Raw genomic sequence first — 13,974 nt, 5'->3', positions numbered from 1 at the left:
CGCGGGATTTAAATAAACATGGCCGCCGCTTTTTTCCCGGCTTGGGGAAAAGCCGGAAAAGAGCGTCCAGACTGGCGCGATCCTCCGGAATAAAGCCCTTTTCCGGAGGATCTCTTATTCCTACTTCAGGTACTTCAGGTAGGAATAAGAGATCCTCTGGAAAAGGGCTTTATTCCGGAGGATCGCGCTAGTCTGGACGCTCTTTTCCAGCTTTTCCCCCAAGCTGGAAAAAAAGCGGCGGCCATGTTTATTTAAATCCCACGGGGGATATTTAAATCCCCCGCGGATTTCCCTATTCCAAAGTTAGAAATTAGCATGCCTCTTCCGAAGAAGGGGCCAGTGTAGACACAGCCTTAGTGCTCCGTGGACCTGTCAGAGTTAATACAATTTTAAAATTACAAAAAGAGTTTAAGGACAGCCATCAGCGAGCAACTCAGGAGACTGCTGCAATTGCAAATATGAAACATTTATGTAACATTTAAGATTTAGTTGAATAAACTATAAGTACTATTGTGTTTGTGTGTGTATGATTTAAATTCCTACCATTCCTAATATACGGCTGCTGCATCTGCAGCTTGACACAGGTAATGAGTATTTTGTACTACAGGCAGTCCCCGGGTTACGTACAAGATAGGGACTGTAGGTTTGTTCTTAAGTTGAATCTGTATGTAAGTCGGAACTGGCCAGTTCTGACTTACATACAGAATCAACTTAAGAACCCCAGGCGTCCCCAAGTCAGCTGCTGCTGAAACTGATCAGCAGCTGATTCCAGGAAACCCGGGGCAGAGCAACTCTGCCTGGGGCTTCCTGTAGTCAGCGCTGGTCAGTTTCAGCAGAAGCTGACTTGGGGACACCTGGGGCAGAGCAGCTGGGATGCTACTGGACCAACCCAGCAGCACCCCATCTGCTCTGCCCCAGACGTCCTGATTCAGCCGCTGCTGAAACTGACCAGCAGCGGCTGAATCAGGACCTGGGGCAGAGCAGCTGGGGTGCTGCCGGGTTGGTCCAGTAGTGCCCACGGGCGCTGCAGGACCAATCGGCAGCGCCCCAGCTGCTCTGCCCCAGAGTCCAAAACAAAAGCCTGGTCTGCTGGGGGGGGGAGCACACTAGCTGCGCCCCCTCCCCCCAGCAGACCAGGGACACGGGGAGCAGAGCCGCAGCGGCAGCGGGGTGCCGCGCCTCTGAGGCTTTGCTCTGGCAAAGCCTCTGAGGCGCGGGACCCCCCGCGGCTGCGGCTTCAGTCAGGGTGCCTGTGGTCTGCTGGGGACCGTCCCCAGCAGACCACAGGCACCGGGACCCAAGCGGCAGCAGCGGGCGGGTTCCTGCGCTTCTGAGGCTTTGCCAGAGGAAAGCCTCAGAAGCGCGGGAACCCCCGCTGCTGCCGCATGAGACCCGGTGCCTGTGGTCTGCTGGGGACGGTCCCCAGCAGACCACAGGCACCCTGACTGAAGCCGCAGCCGCGGGGGGTCCCGCGCCTCAGAGGCTTTGCCAGAGCAAAGCCTCAGAGGCGCGGCACCCCGCTGCTGCCGCTTTGACTGAAGCGGCAGCAGCGGCGGTTCCCCGCGCCTCTGAGGCTTTGCGCTGGCAAAGCCTCAGAGGCGCGGGACCCCCCCGCGGCTGCGGCTTCAGTCAGGGTGCCTGTGGTCTGCTGGGGACCGTCCCCAGCAGACCACAGGCACCGGGTCTCATGCGGCAGCAGCGGGGGTTCCCGCGCTTCTGAGGCTTTGCTCTGGCAAAGCCTCAGAAGCGCAGGAACCCGCCCGCTGCTGCCGCTTGGGTCCCGGTGCCTGTGGTCTGCTGGGGACGGTCCCCAGCAGACCACAGGCACCGGCACCCAAGTGGCAGCAGCAGCGGTTCCCGCGCTTCTGAGGCTTTGCCCTGGCAAAGCCTCAGAAGCGCGGGAACCCGCCCGGTGCCCCTGGTCTGCTGGAGACGGTCTCCAGCAGACCAGGGGCACCGGAGCAGCTTACGAACGGGGCTTTCTCGCCCCGACTTCCGGGGCGAGAAAGCTCCGTTCGTAAGTGCGGATCCGACGTAAGTCGGATCCGCGTAAGTCGGGGACTGCCTGTATTCCTTTAATTAGTAAAAGTCAAGCTATCTTAAAAAAATACACAAACTATTTCCTGTTAGATCTTGTAAAATGCTGTACTGAATTGTAATTTAACATATTTTTGTGGTCAGATTTGCACCATTGTTTAAGAAATATATGAGGAAGTATCAAAGGGAAATGATTAAAATCACTGTTTTTTTTTCCTTGGTGATTTAAATCAATCCACCATGAGTAGGGCCTTTGGAAATCTATAAATTCTGTGTTTCAATATCTGAAAAATTGATTTAATAATTTACAAAGGCATAACGAGTTAGGTAAGGGAATGTTTACTCACCTGGTGCAGTAACTAGAGTTCAAGGCAGATGTCCTCGTGGGTGCTGCACCCTAGGTGCTTGATCACCAATGTGCCTCTTATAGAAGACTTTAGTTAGCAGTGCCCATGGTCGGCTGCGCATGTGGAACACCAGCAAGCAACATTTCAAAGGGCTATCCCACACGAGCAGCCAACCATCTCCTCAGTTCTTTCTCTGACACAGATGTAGACGAGTCCGAAGTAGAGAGGAGGAAGGGTGGGTGGAGGATCATCCACAGGAACAAGTATCTCAAAGAACTCCAGTTACTGCACCAGGTGAGTAACCTTCCATTCTTCTTTGAGAAGTTTCCCTGCAGGTACTCCACCTTAGATGATTACAAAGAAGTAGTCATGCTCGGTGGTGGCCGCTTCGGAGGATGTGAGTCAGTGACAAAGAGTACTATTCAACCAAAATGTGTATCAGAATCTGCAAAGGTTTGAATGGTGTAATTCTGCGTGAAAGTGTGTGCTGAGGCCCATGTGGCAGCCTTGCAGATTTCACTGGTCTACAATTTTTCAGAAGTCATCTGCTTCAGAGATAAAATGTGCTATTTATTATGTATTTTGATATGTTGAATTCAAACATGACAATTAAAACAACTGATTGGCTACTGTTTCCAAGATATTTAAGTTTTTACATTTTACATCTATGTATATTGTGTAGCTAGTAGAGTTTTAATCATAAATTGTAAACCTAGGTCTTTTCATGTGTTTATGGTTGCTTTACATGATAATATTTCACCTGTCCTGTTTATGTAACACCTTAAAAATCAGCAAAAGGGTTATATAAATAAAATTTATTATGAAACAAAAGGCAAAAAACTATTATGTACATAGTTTAGTTCTATTCAGTGTCTACTCGGCGTTTCTTGGCTTGTCTCTTGTATTCATTAAATGGAGCATCTCTTGTCACTGTCCAGCAATAGTCTGCAAGCATTGATAGGCTCCATTTGCCCTGATAGTGTTTCTCCATTGTTGCAATGTCCTGGTGAAATCGCTCGCCATGCTCGTCGCTCAATGCCCCGCAGTTCGGTGGAAAATAATCTAGATGAGAGTGCAAAAAATGTATCTTTAGTGACATGTTGCAACCAAGGCTTTTGTATGCCTTGAGGAGGTTTTCTAACAACAACCTGTAGTTGTCTGCCTTTTTGTCTGCACCTGTTTGGACATGGTCGGCACCTGTTGTCGTAGTGCTTTGATTGCTGATTGAAAGGTGTTGGTTTGCACCTCTGCATGAATGATCTTCCCTGTTTTCTTTAACAGGTACATGCATGCCAAGTGTCTTTAGTGTGGCTCTTAGTCCTTCAATGTATGGAGTGAGGCATTGGTGGATTTCACAAAGAGCTTGGTCCCTTTGAAAGGCAAATCTTCAACTGCTGGAGCCACAATGCACGTCTCATGATAACCACTGAGGCAAGGGATCTTGCTGCGGTGTCCGCTGAATCTAGTGCAGCCTGTAGAGCCATTCTTGAAATTAATCCACAATCGTCAATGTAGACTTCAAACTGCTCTCTTTTATTGTCAAGGGAAACTCAATAAAAGATGTGAGCTGATCAAATACGTGGTGTGTATATTTGGCAAGGAGTGCTGAATAATTGGATATTCTGATCTGGAGGTTGGCTGATTAATATACCTTTCTGCCCATCAAATCTAATCTCTTCCAGTCTCTGTCATAAGGGACTGAGTGGTTAGCCTGTTTCCCTCTCTGATTTATGGTATCCACCACCAGGGAATTTGAGGTGGGGAGGGAAAACAGATCTGTAAAATGTCTGCTCCTTTAGGAACAACGTAGTATTTTTGATCTGACCTTTTGCAGTTTGGAGAGATTGCGGTAGGTGTCTGCCAGATGGCCTTTGCTGGGTCTATGGGGGCTTCATTCATGGGGATGGCCAGCTTGGCATGAGGAGAGGCATGCAGTATATTCGTCAGTTTACGGTGAGTCTTTCGCATAGTTGACTGGGAAATCGCCAGTGTGTCTGCGACTCTCTTAAAAAGTTCTTGGAATGATTTAAAAACATCCCGAGGTTGGAGGTGGGAGCATGATTGTATCATGAAGCACCCATGGGGACCCTCCTCAAAAAAGAGTGTTTTGAAAATGTGAACTGCTATATAAAATTAGTTCTGAAAACACCTTTTAAGAGTACTTAAAATAACCACTTTTAACACAAATGAGATGGTAATCCAATTTTTCACATAACGCCTGTGGGGTTTTCAGGTCATAGAAATATACTATGTATATCGAAAACACTAGATTTAGCAGACTATTTTTTTAAAACAATGTAAATAGGAAACTTTGCTAGTTAGAAAGGAAAGAAAGAGAGAGAAAAGAAGAAATACCTAAGCATTTCTGTGAGATTAATCAATGGATCAGCCAATAATTTGAGACACATGAAGATCACTATTGTTGGGAATCTGTGAATAGGAAGAGATCCTTTATTACCACTTATTTCCTTGCATTAATTAGCTAAAGCTGCCAAAAGGAAACCAGGATTGAGAAGTCCTACAGGCGCAGTTTGTAAATATAAGTGCCAAGCAGTGCTAAAGCATTCAACCTTTTTGAACCTACTGTGTTTCTTTCTCGAGCAGCCAGTCACTACTTTCTATTTTTAGCTTTTAAAGGATTGACAAATCTTCATAGTACCTTAGCACAGTGAGGCTACATCTAGACTGGCATGATTTTCCGCAAATGCTTTTAATGGAAAAGTTTTCCGTTAAAAGCATTTGCAGAAAAGAGCATCTAGATTGGCATGGACGCTTTTCCGCAAAAGCACTTTCTGCGGAAAAGCGTCCGTGCCAATCTAGACGCGCTTTTGCGCAAAACAAATCTGAGCTGTCTACGCTGGCCCTTTTGAGCAAAAGCTTTCGCGCAAAAGGACTTTTGCCCGAAAGGGAGCAGCATAGTATTTCCGCAAGAAGCACTGATTTCTTACATGAGATCATCAGTGTTCTTGTGGAAATTCATGCGGCCAGTGTAGACAGCTGGCAAGTTTTTTCCGCAAAAGCAGCTGCTTTTGTTGAAAAGCTTGCCAGTCTAGACCAGCCTGATGGTATAAACATGAACAAAAATTGAATGGGAATTTATTACTGTGCCTTTAGGAAGTAAGACTTCAAGGGATGTCAGACACATTTTGACCTTTGTCTCTCAGAACAGACTCTTCTGGGAGATGCATATGGATTACTGAAAATTTAAAAAGTATTTCTTGGAAAGGAACTGCTGCTTTCAAAGTATTTTATTTTCTATTTTATCCTTCTTACTTTGTTTCTTATCACAAGGTGGGCTTGTGTATCAAGAATAATATTCTTGGTTTTTAATTAAACCCTGCTGAGTCACAGCTCTGTACTTTCCAGAATTGAAATTTACCTGCTTAGATTAACACTGAACAATTAAAACACCACCACCACATTTTAGAAGTGTTGTAAACATAATGAAGTTTCAAGTCACCGGGGAGGATTAAACACTGATGCTGCTGTACTCTGGCCATATGAAGTTAGCTATTCAATGGCTGCTGTTTGCTGCTTTGCTCTTTGATCTTCTAACTGCTGCTTAGGGCCTTGTTTTGCAGCTTGTATTTCTGCCAGAAAGGACAAAAACCATCAGGTCTTTAATTTTCAGAGGATTCAGACACTGGTGCTGTGGGGAATCAGCTCTGAAACAAGACCATCTGAACCTGGATTTGTTTCTTAATGTTCACACAGCTTTGACAATCTTCATACAAACTGTGATGTCATTGCTTTGCAAGTTTGCTATAGAGATTTGTGACTGTCAGCAAAAGCTACTATGCCCCAAAAAGCATGAGACAGGACATGATCCTTGAGCTCTACACATGCCACTCTTTAGCAGTGAAAGACGCAATCAGAAAAACTTTAAGATTCTGAGTTACATCAGAAGACACTGAAATATGGCACATGGAATAGTTCGCCTTGTGACCAAAAGTTTTTATCATCACTTCTAAAATGATCTTCCATGTACCTTCTATGAGCACAAATGTTCCAAATGGCTCAAAATGACCCTTTATCAGCTTTAAGGCCAAATTAACATCACAAGTTATACTGGGCTTTCAAAACCTCAAGTTCACAAAAAGGGGCTGCTGAAAAACTTTTCTGCCTTAGAAAAAATTCATTTAAACAATATAAAAGCAGCTCAGTCTATTTATATATTCAAGAGAAGGTTAAAAGGCAGCTCGATCATGGTATGCTAGCACTTAAATGTTGATGAGATTTTTGACAGTGGGCATCACTTAAATGTAACAGACAAAAGCATAACACTATCTAAAAGTTGGAAGTCACAGCTAGATAAATTCAGACTAGAAATATATGTTTCTAAAACATACTATAGCTCAAACTGAATTATGGACTTGATTCAGAAACTATTGGCTAAGCCTCTTTGACGTATGTTACAGATGCAGTAAGACTAGATGAACATAATGATCCCTTCTAGCCTTAATCTAGAAGTCCACATTTAATATATTTATGATGGACTGATATTTCTGCCATTAGAATATTTATGGATTTTTAAAATTCTAGTTTTTTAACTTGAGAAATTGTTAAATACATTTATGCCCTGGGTTCTCTTTTTTCTCATCGTTTCTTAGTTTAACAACTGATCTGCAAATCAGTTTACTAAAATCTCTTTGTGATCCATACTAATCGATATATTTAGTATATTAGGGGGGTTGTTTTAATTCTACTGGAGCATGAAGCCAGCAGCCAGCCAATGAAGGAAGCACTGTATGTGGCTCTATTGCAGCCATCTGAATCGGCTTATGGAGGGGATGGTCCCCCATTCTCGCCGTGGGGCTCAGGGCAACCTGGGGTATTATCCAGGGGGCCTGGCATGGGCTGGCAGCTGTTGTCATTGTGGCAGCAGAAGCCGGATCTACACAACCATCTGCTCCATCCCACCACCCATCTCCCAGCCTGCTGCTCTCTGCTTCACGGTAGCAGCCGGAAGTGGAGAACCGTAGCAGGAGAGAAGGCTGGAGCCAGGGTGCGCCACTTCCTGCCGCTGTGGTGAAGTGGAGCACAGCAGGCTAAAAGATGGGTAGAGGAGCAGAGTGGCTGCTGTGTAGCTTCACCTCTCACAACCGACCCTTGCTGCAGTAATAACAAAAGTTACACAATTTTAGGGGTTTTCAAAAACACTTTTAGCTTGATGTCATTTTAATCAAATAAGTGATGACTTTACTATCTACATCCAACAACAATATAAAGGTATTGGTTCATAACTGGTCAGCCTCTGAATCACTGATATTCACCTCCATCCATTTGCCAGGTAAACAGGAGAATTTTATGACTATATAAAATAACCAAGTTCTGAAGTTTAATTTTTGGTTTAATAAGAAATGAGCATAAACAAACTATGTTTTTCCTTTGTAATTACTATTTCTAACAATGGCTCAGTATAGCTCTAAAATCTATTTTAAATGATAGCCATACAACTAGATAGTATAGTAATTATGTTAGACGTTTAGGAAAGACTCTCAGAATGAGAAAAAATTGAAAATGTTTTACCCCTTGATGTACAACTTTTTCACAATCTTCTGCCAACCTTCCAAAAAATAAAATATTGATGCTGCTGGTCCTTGAACATGAATTCTCTGATTCTATAAAAAGAAGCAAAAAAAAAAAATCTAGATTATCACAATCATTTTATACAAAAATGATAAAGGAAAAGACTCTACAAAACATTTTCTATACAATTCTAGTCATGTTTTTATTTGAATAATAAAAAGTGATATATATGTGCAAAATATTTATAGATACAGAAAAGCAACTATACAACCAACAATTGCTATATAAAAAAGCATACTTCTCATGTGTCTGATCATAATTTAACATGTGCATGTACAACACATCAATGCATATTAAACATATAAGTGACAAAGCTTCCACTTGAATGATTTATATGGAAGACAGTATACTACCAAGTGATATCTGAATAACCCATAACTAGAAAAAAGTCCATTTACCAACTTTAATGTGCCAAGAAGCTTTCTCTGGTGAGCTGTAAGACATAGGTATAAATATCTGCTAAAAATCAAGCTTTCAATTTAAAACATATTTCTAGCCATTATGGTTACAGAAATAACCTTCCACGTGGAATCAATAGAGTCATTTTCTTGAAACTGAAAAGAACGCCAGCTCCTCTGCTGAGGCTCATAGATAGACAAAGCTGCAGCAAAGTGAAATTAACAAAACTCTGGGGAAGTTTCAAGTCTATTCAGGCTTCTATAGGCAGAGTGAAACAGGCAAGGATTGAATCAATTATACCTGCTGCTGCTCTAAGAATCAGCACTACAGAAAAGTTTAACCTACACGGTATATTTTTCAGGTGTATAATGTGCATGCCTACATAGCCCTCCAGAAAAGGTACAAATAACAATGTAGATGGTGAGGCACAGCTTATGCAAGTAGAATAAAGACATGCTTCAAGAGTATAAGTATGCACTTAAGTACATACCCTACAATGCTTTCTACACACCCAAGCCCTGCCTATGCTATTTTTAGCATCCTGGTGTCCTGTTGCTTCCTCACCAATAGAGACTCTCTCTGCTGCCTCTCCTCTACCAGAGCTTTTAACTAAATTATTTAGCTACATGTCACAGTGTGGACACAGTGTGCTTTTCATTCTGACGTGTAACTACATGTACACTACATGGTATGTAGTATAAACATAACCATACAGAGGAGGGCAAGAACCCAAAAAACTCAAGGCATTCTTTTCCGTGACCTAATGCAATAACTAAGGATATTAAATTGCGCTCATTTAGCTAATTGTGTAGTTGATACAATTTGTATTGACTACACGGTTAGTCAATAAGGGCCACTCTGCAGACCTGCAGTGGGGATAGCTCCAGGAGTTGGCTCAACCCAAAACCGAGCAGGCATGGATTGTGCCAGCTCCAGGAGCCACCAATACCAGGCTCTTACTACATTTAAAATGCAGAGGCTCAGTGGCCCGGTCTAGCGTGAGCCTTGTCACGAACAGGGACTGCTTGGTGGCAGCAGCCCTGTCTACGGGAGAGCATCTCCCTAGTGGGACCCTTTTAGACAGGGCTGCTGCTGGAGCAGCTTCAGCCCACTGCAGGCATAGGCGGCTTCACATCAGCCTTCCCTATCTCCCACCTGTAGACAGGGCAGCATTGCAGAGACGGTGCTGTGAGGAACTGGCTTTTAAAATGGCTCACCCCAGCACTGGCTCCTGTCCCTTCCCTCCGCCCACTCCTTGCTGCCTCTTAGAGAGGCAGCAAGGCAGTGGGGTCGGGGAGTGAGTAGTCAATACTCTACTCAACTACCCAATAAGGATATGCTTATCAGCAAGACAACTACTTGCTAACATCCCTAGCAACAACCAGGAGACAGAGAGGGGTCAAGTAGCAGAATTTCTCCAATGGAGGGCACAATGGGGGGGGGAGTGAGGGGGTTGGAAAAGTAAAGGGGGAAGGAGGAAAACACTCATGATTCTTCTCCCGCAAGCTGAGGAGGCTGTAGGAGAACTCTTCCTTTCCATAACACTGCACTGTGAGATACATACCCACTGTGCATGGCTCACACTGTCAAAAACCATCTTGTTAGTCTTTAAAGTGCTACATAGTTTGTCCTACTGTCAATGATGGTGCATTTCTTGCTATCATCTGTTGTCAGAGGAAGCAAGCATAAACACCCTTCAGCAATTTTTGTTTTGTCGACTTTTGGGTGTCAACATAAGTTTTGTGAACAAAACTTGGTAGTTTAGACAACAAGGCCTTAATATTCAAAATTAGACTGCCCATCTGGAAGTTGAAACAAAAAAAAAATCAGGAAGTGAAGGATCGCCAGTGAGATTCAAAGCCACTGGTGAGAAGGCCAACTCTCCTGATTGCTGGGGAGATTGCAGAGGCTGTTCCTAGATACTGCTCATGAGCTTTGACTATTGTATTGAGCTCTGGCAATTCAATATCTAAGTTTTGGAGTCCCTGTCATGACCTAGAAGAAATCCGTTTGGAGTGAGGAAGTCTACCATTGGAGCTGTACTGCTGCAAGATACAGGACAATAAATAACATTCTGCTACGAAGGACTGTGACTTGAGGAAATGTGCATAACACAGCAGCTGGCTTTGCATACTATGGGTTTTCCCAACTGCGTGTGTTTCGTTGGGAGAGGGAATAGTTGGCACATGTATTCAATTTTAGTTCCAGTCCATCTTGCCACTGAGTATATCAAGATGAAGAGATATTTCTTCATGTTTCTACAGGTGTTTATGGATCACAGTGAGCATTTCACAGACATTAACATGGAGTGTTCTGGAAACACTGGCCTTCTGGAACACTGGCCAGTACAAAAAGCTGCTGGTGGGGACTTTCTTTCCAGACATGATTACAGTGGAAAATGTGGAAATACCCACTGTGATCCTGGGAGGCCCTGCTTACCCCTTGCATCTCTGTCTCATGAAACTGCATAGGGCACTTGGACAGCAGTAATGAACATTTTAACAACAGACTGAACAGGTGCCACATAGTGGTTGAATACACCTTGGGGAAATTGAAGGCAAGATGGAAGTGTCTCTACGGCAGGCTAGACCTCATTGAGGATAATATTTCCATGGATACCGCAGCTTGTTGCAATTTGAATAATTTGTATGGAAGTAAAGGGGAATTGTTTGCTCAGGGGTAGAGCACCAAGGAACAGTGCTTGGCTGTAGAGTTTGAGTAACTAGACACTAGAGCTTTCAGAGGCGCTCAGAGGGCTGCTGTTAACATCAGAGAGGCTGTGAGGGTGCACTTTGAAAAAGAGGGGCATTGAAAGAAACCTCTGTTACTGTTGCTTCACACATTTGCTTCTGCACCATCAAATACAGCACATAGCTGGGAACATGCCTTTAATGCCTGCACCTGGAATTACAGTGACTGGCCTGTGACATTTTTATAATAGTTCTATGCTTTTATTTACTGTTTAACAGTGGGCCTTTATTCACTCGAAAGCAGTGCACTGAAATGCAATAAAGCACCCCGACAGCTGGTAAGGGAGGTCCTGGCATAGGGTTACAATTCACAGATGTGTGTAGGTCCAGGCATCATAATTAAAGTTGGGAGACGGGGTGGAGTGCATGGGAAAATTTGGACTCAGAGAGAAAATGTGGGAGGGAGGGGAGAGAATAAGGGTTGCTGGACACAGAATTTTTAATCTGCTGCTGGAGAGGGAGCAACCAGTGTTGGCTCACTGTGCTGCTTCACTAAACACTTTAGAATTTCAGTCTACTCCTCCTTGTCCCTGATCATGTGTTCGACGGCCTTCATGGCTGCCCTTGTGGGTCCTGAGTTCCCTTTCCAAGCACTGTTCCTCATTTGATTGATTTAGCATTTTACAAATCAAATCCTCTGTTTTAATAAGGGTGCTTCCATATCTGTTGCAACCTCTCTGAGGCACTATGCATCATGGCCACCAAGGTTTCTGATATTTAGCACAATGCACAAAAAGGAGTCGGTTAACATCGATTACAACATTGTAACATTTAATTTTCTAATATTTCCACCCACCTTCCCACTGACCTTTGAAAGGAATGCAGGTTGGCCAGCAATTTAATCATGGTGAGTGAGCAGATAGAAGTGGTGGTAACCATGAACATGGGCAAAAGAAATTCCAGTTGGGGCTAAAAAATTTCCTTTGCAGGAATATAGTTATAATTATGCCACACTTCTCCACAGCCAGGCAAAATCCTGGCAGACATTGCCCTGCTCAGGGTAAGCAAGGAAACCATAGTACACCTTCTCCAGGCTTGTGGCTTTCACCCTGCTCTATATGCAGCCCACCTACATTTCATATTAATCACTTGTGGTTCCTGCACAAGTGATTAATGAATGGTATGGATTAGTGTCTGACAACAGGGGAGGGAACAAAGTAGCAGTACCATGGAATCTGCAGCAGAAAATTTACAAATACCTCTCCAAAAGTTTTGATAGTCTTTCTCTGAAGGATTCCATTGAAATCAGTTTTCTTGGTCATATTGATTAGCTACACAGGGACACATTCAGCTTTGAGCCAGCATTCTACTTTTTCATGCCCCTAACTCTGCACTCCACAAGCCACAGCCACTTACCCTACATCTCATCACCTGCTTCCTGGTCCCTGGAAAGCAGTTGCTCAGACCGTCAGCAGTGGAGAACAGTTCCTGGCTGTCAGACACACTCGGTGACCCTGGAAGGAGGCCCTGGTCCTCATCTACCTTAACTTCTTCATTTACAATTTAATCCTTTGGGTTATGTCCTCTGCGTACTGCCTCCATGCCCTCCAAAGAATCCATAGGACTCTCGGTGGTGGAAAGGGGATCACCACTGAGGATAGCTCCGTATAGAATGACAGGGCTTTGGAGAAGCACCGGAGCCTCGATTCACTTCATGTACTTTATTATAGGCTTGTCTCAGTACTTTAATTGTCACTCTGCACTGGAGTGTGTCACTCTCATGCCCTTTCACACAAGGATCAAGAAATGTGCATGTATGTGTCCCAGTTCCTATGAGTCACTCTCAGCTGCAACTGGACATACTTCTCTCCTCATACACTGAGCAGATCTAACAACTCTGCGGTGGTCCCAGAGGGGGAGTGGTTGGTGCAATATCTAGGCATAGACAGCTGGGAAGATGCCATGAGACCATTGCACCCTGAGCCAGCCCACATAGGAAAAGTGTCCAGATGCTCAGGAAGCAGGACAAAGAATTTATATTTCATAGGGCTTGCAATGGGGCATGCTGAGTCAACTGACTGTAAGGCAACAAAATTCAAATTGCTGACCAGAGCGGCTGCTTTGGAACTGTAAGCCACTTCCTAGAGGCTAGGATCAGCGACAAAACACATCAAGGTGTCTATACTGTATGGCTGTGTCTAGACTGGCAAGTTTTTCCGCAAAATCACATGATTTTGCGGAAAAACTTGCCAGCTGTCTACACTGGCCGCTTGAATTTCCACAAAAGCACTGACGATCTCATGTAAGATCGTCAGTGATTTTCCGGAAATACTATGCTCCTCCCGTTTGAGCAAAAGTCTTTTTCCGAAAGACTTTTGCGCAAAAGGGCCAGTGTAAACAGCACAGTAGTGTTTTCCGCAAAAAAGCCCCTATCGTGAAAATGGCAATCGGGGCTTTTTTGCAGAAAACCACGTCTAGATTGGCCACGGACACTTTTCCGCAAAAAGTGCTTTTGCGGAAAAGCATCCTGCCAATCTAGACGTGCTTTTCCAAAAATGCTTTTAAAGGAAAAGTTTTCCGTTAAAAGCATTTTCAGAAAATCATGCCAGTGTAGACGTAGCCTATATGTGTTGGCAACACAGGGAGGGAAAAAGACAAAAGTCCCTAGTGGATTTGGAGATTTGTTGTTGACAAAAAAGGCCATTTTACAGACCATAAGTCACATTAAGTGTGCATGCTCTCACAGTTTCGTTGGCAAAAGGCACCTTTCCTTGACAAAACTTGCCGGTACAGACAAGGCCGTAAGACTGGAAGTTTTTTGTGATCGTCACCAAAAGGCTGTTTTTGCCAATAAAACTGGGTAGGGTAGACAAGGCCTGAATATCTTTTTTTTTTTTTTTTTTAAATCCCAA

General features: G+C 44.0%; 1 protein-coding gene across 5 annotated transcripts in view; it reads right to left on the bottom strand.

Annotated features, from left to right (window-relative positions):
• POT1 (protection of telomeres 1) overlaps positions 1-13,974 on the bottom strand; it is a 152,212-nt gene that overhangs the window by 104,921 nt on the left and 33,317 nt on the right. For all 5 annotated transcript variants that reach the window (XM_075928408.1, XM_025184410.2, XM_075928396.1 and 2 more), the window contains one exon: positions 7,914-8,005. In XM_075928408.1, the coding sequence (XP_075784523.1) occupies positions 7,914-8,005 (92 nt within the window). The remainder of the gene's footprint in view (positions 1-7,913; positions 8,006-13,974) is intronic.

Source organism: Pelodiscus sinensis, chromosome 1 (genome assembly GCF_049634645.1).
Source record: "Pelodiscus sinensis isolate JC-2024 chromosome 1, ASM4963464v1, whole genome shotgun sequence".
Lineage (NCBI taxonomy): Eukaryota > Metazoa > Chordata > Testudines > Trionychidae > Pelodiscus > Pelodiscus sinensis.
This window is presented reverse-complemented; position numbering and strand designations above follow the sequence as displayed.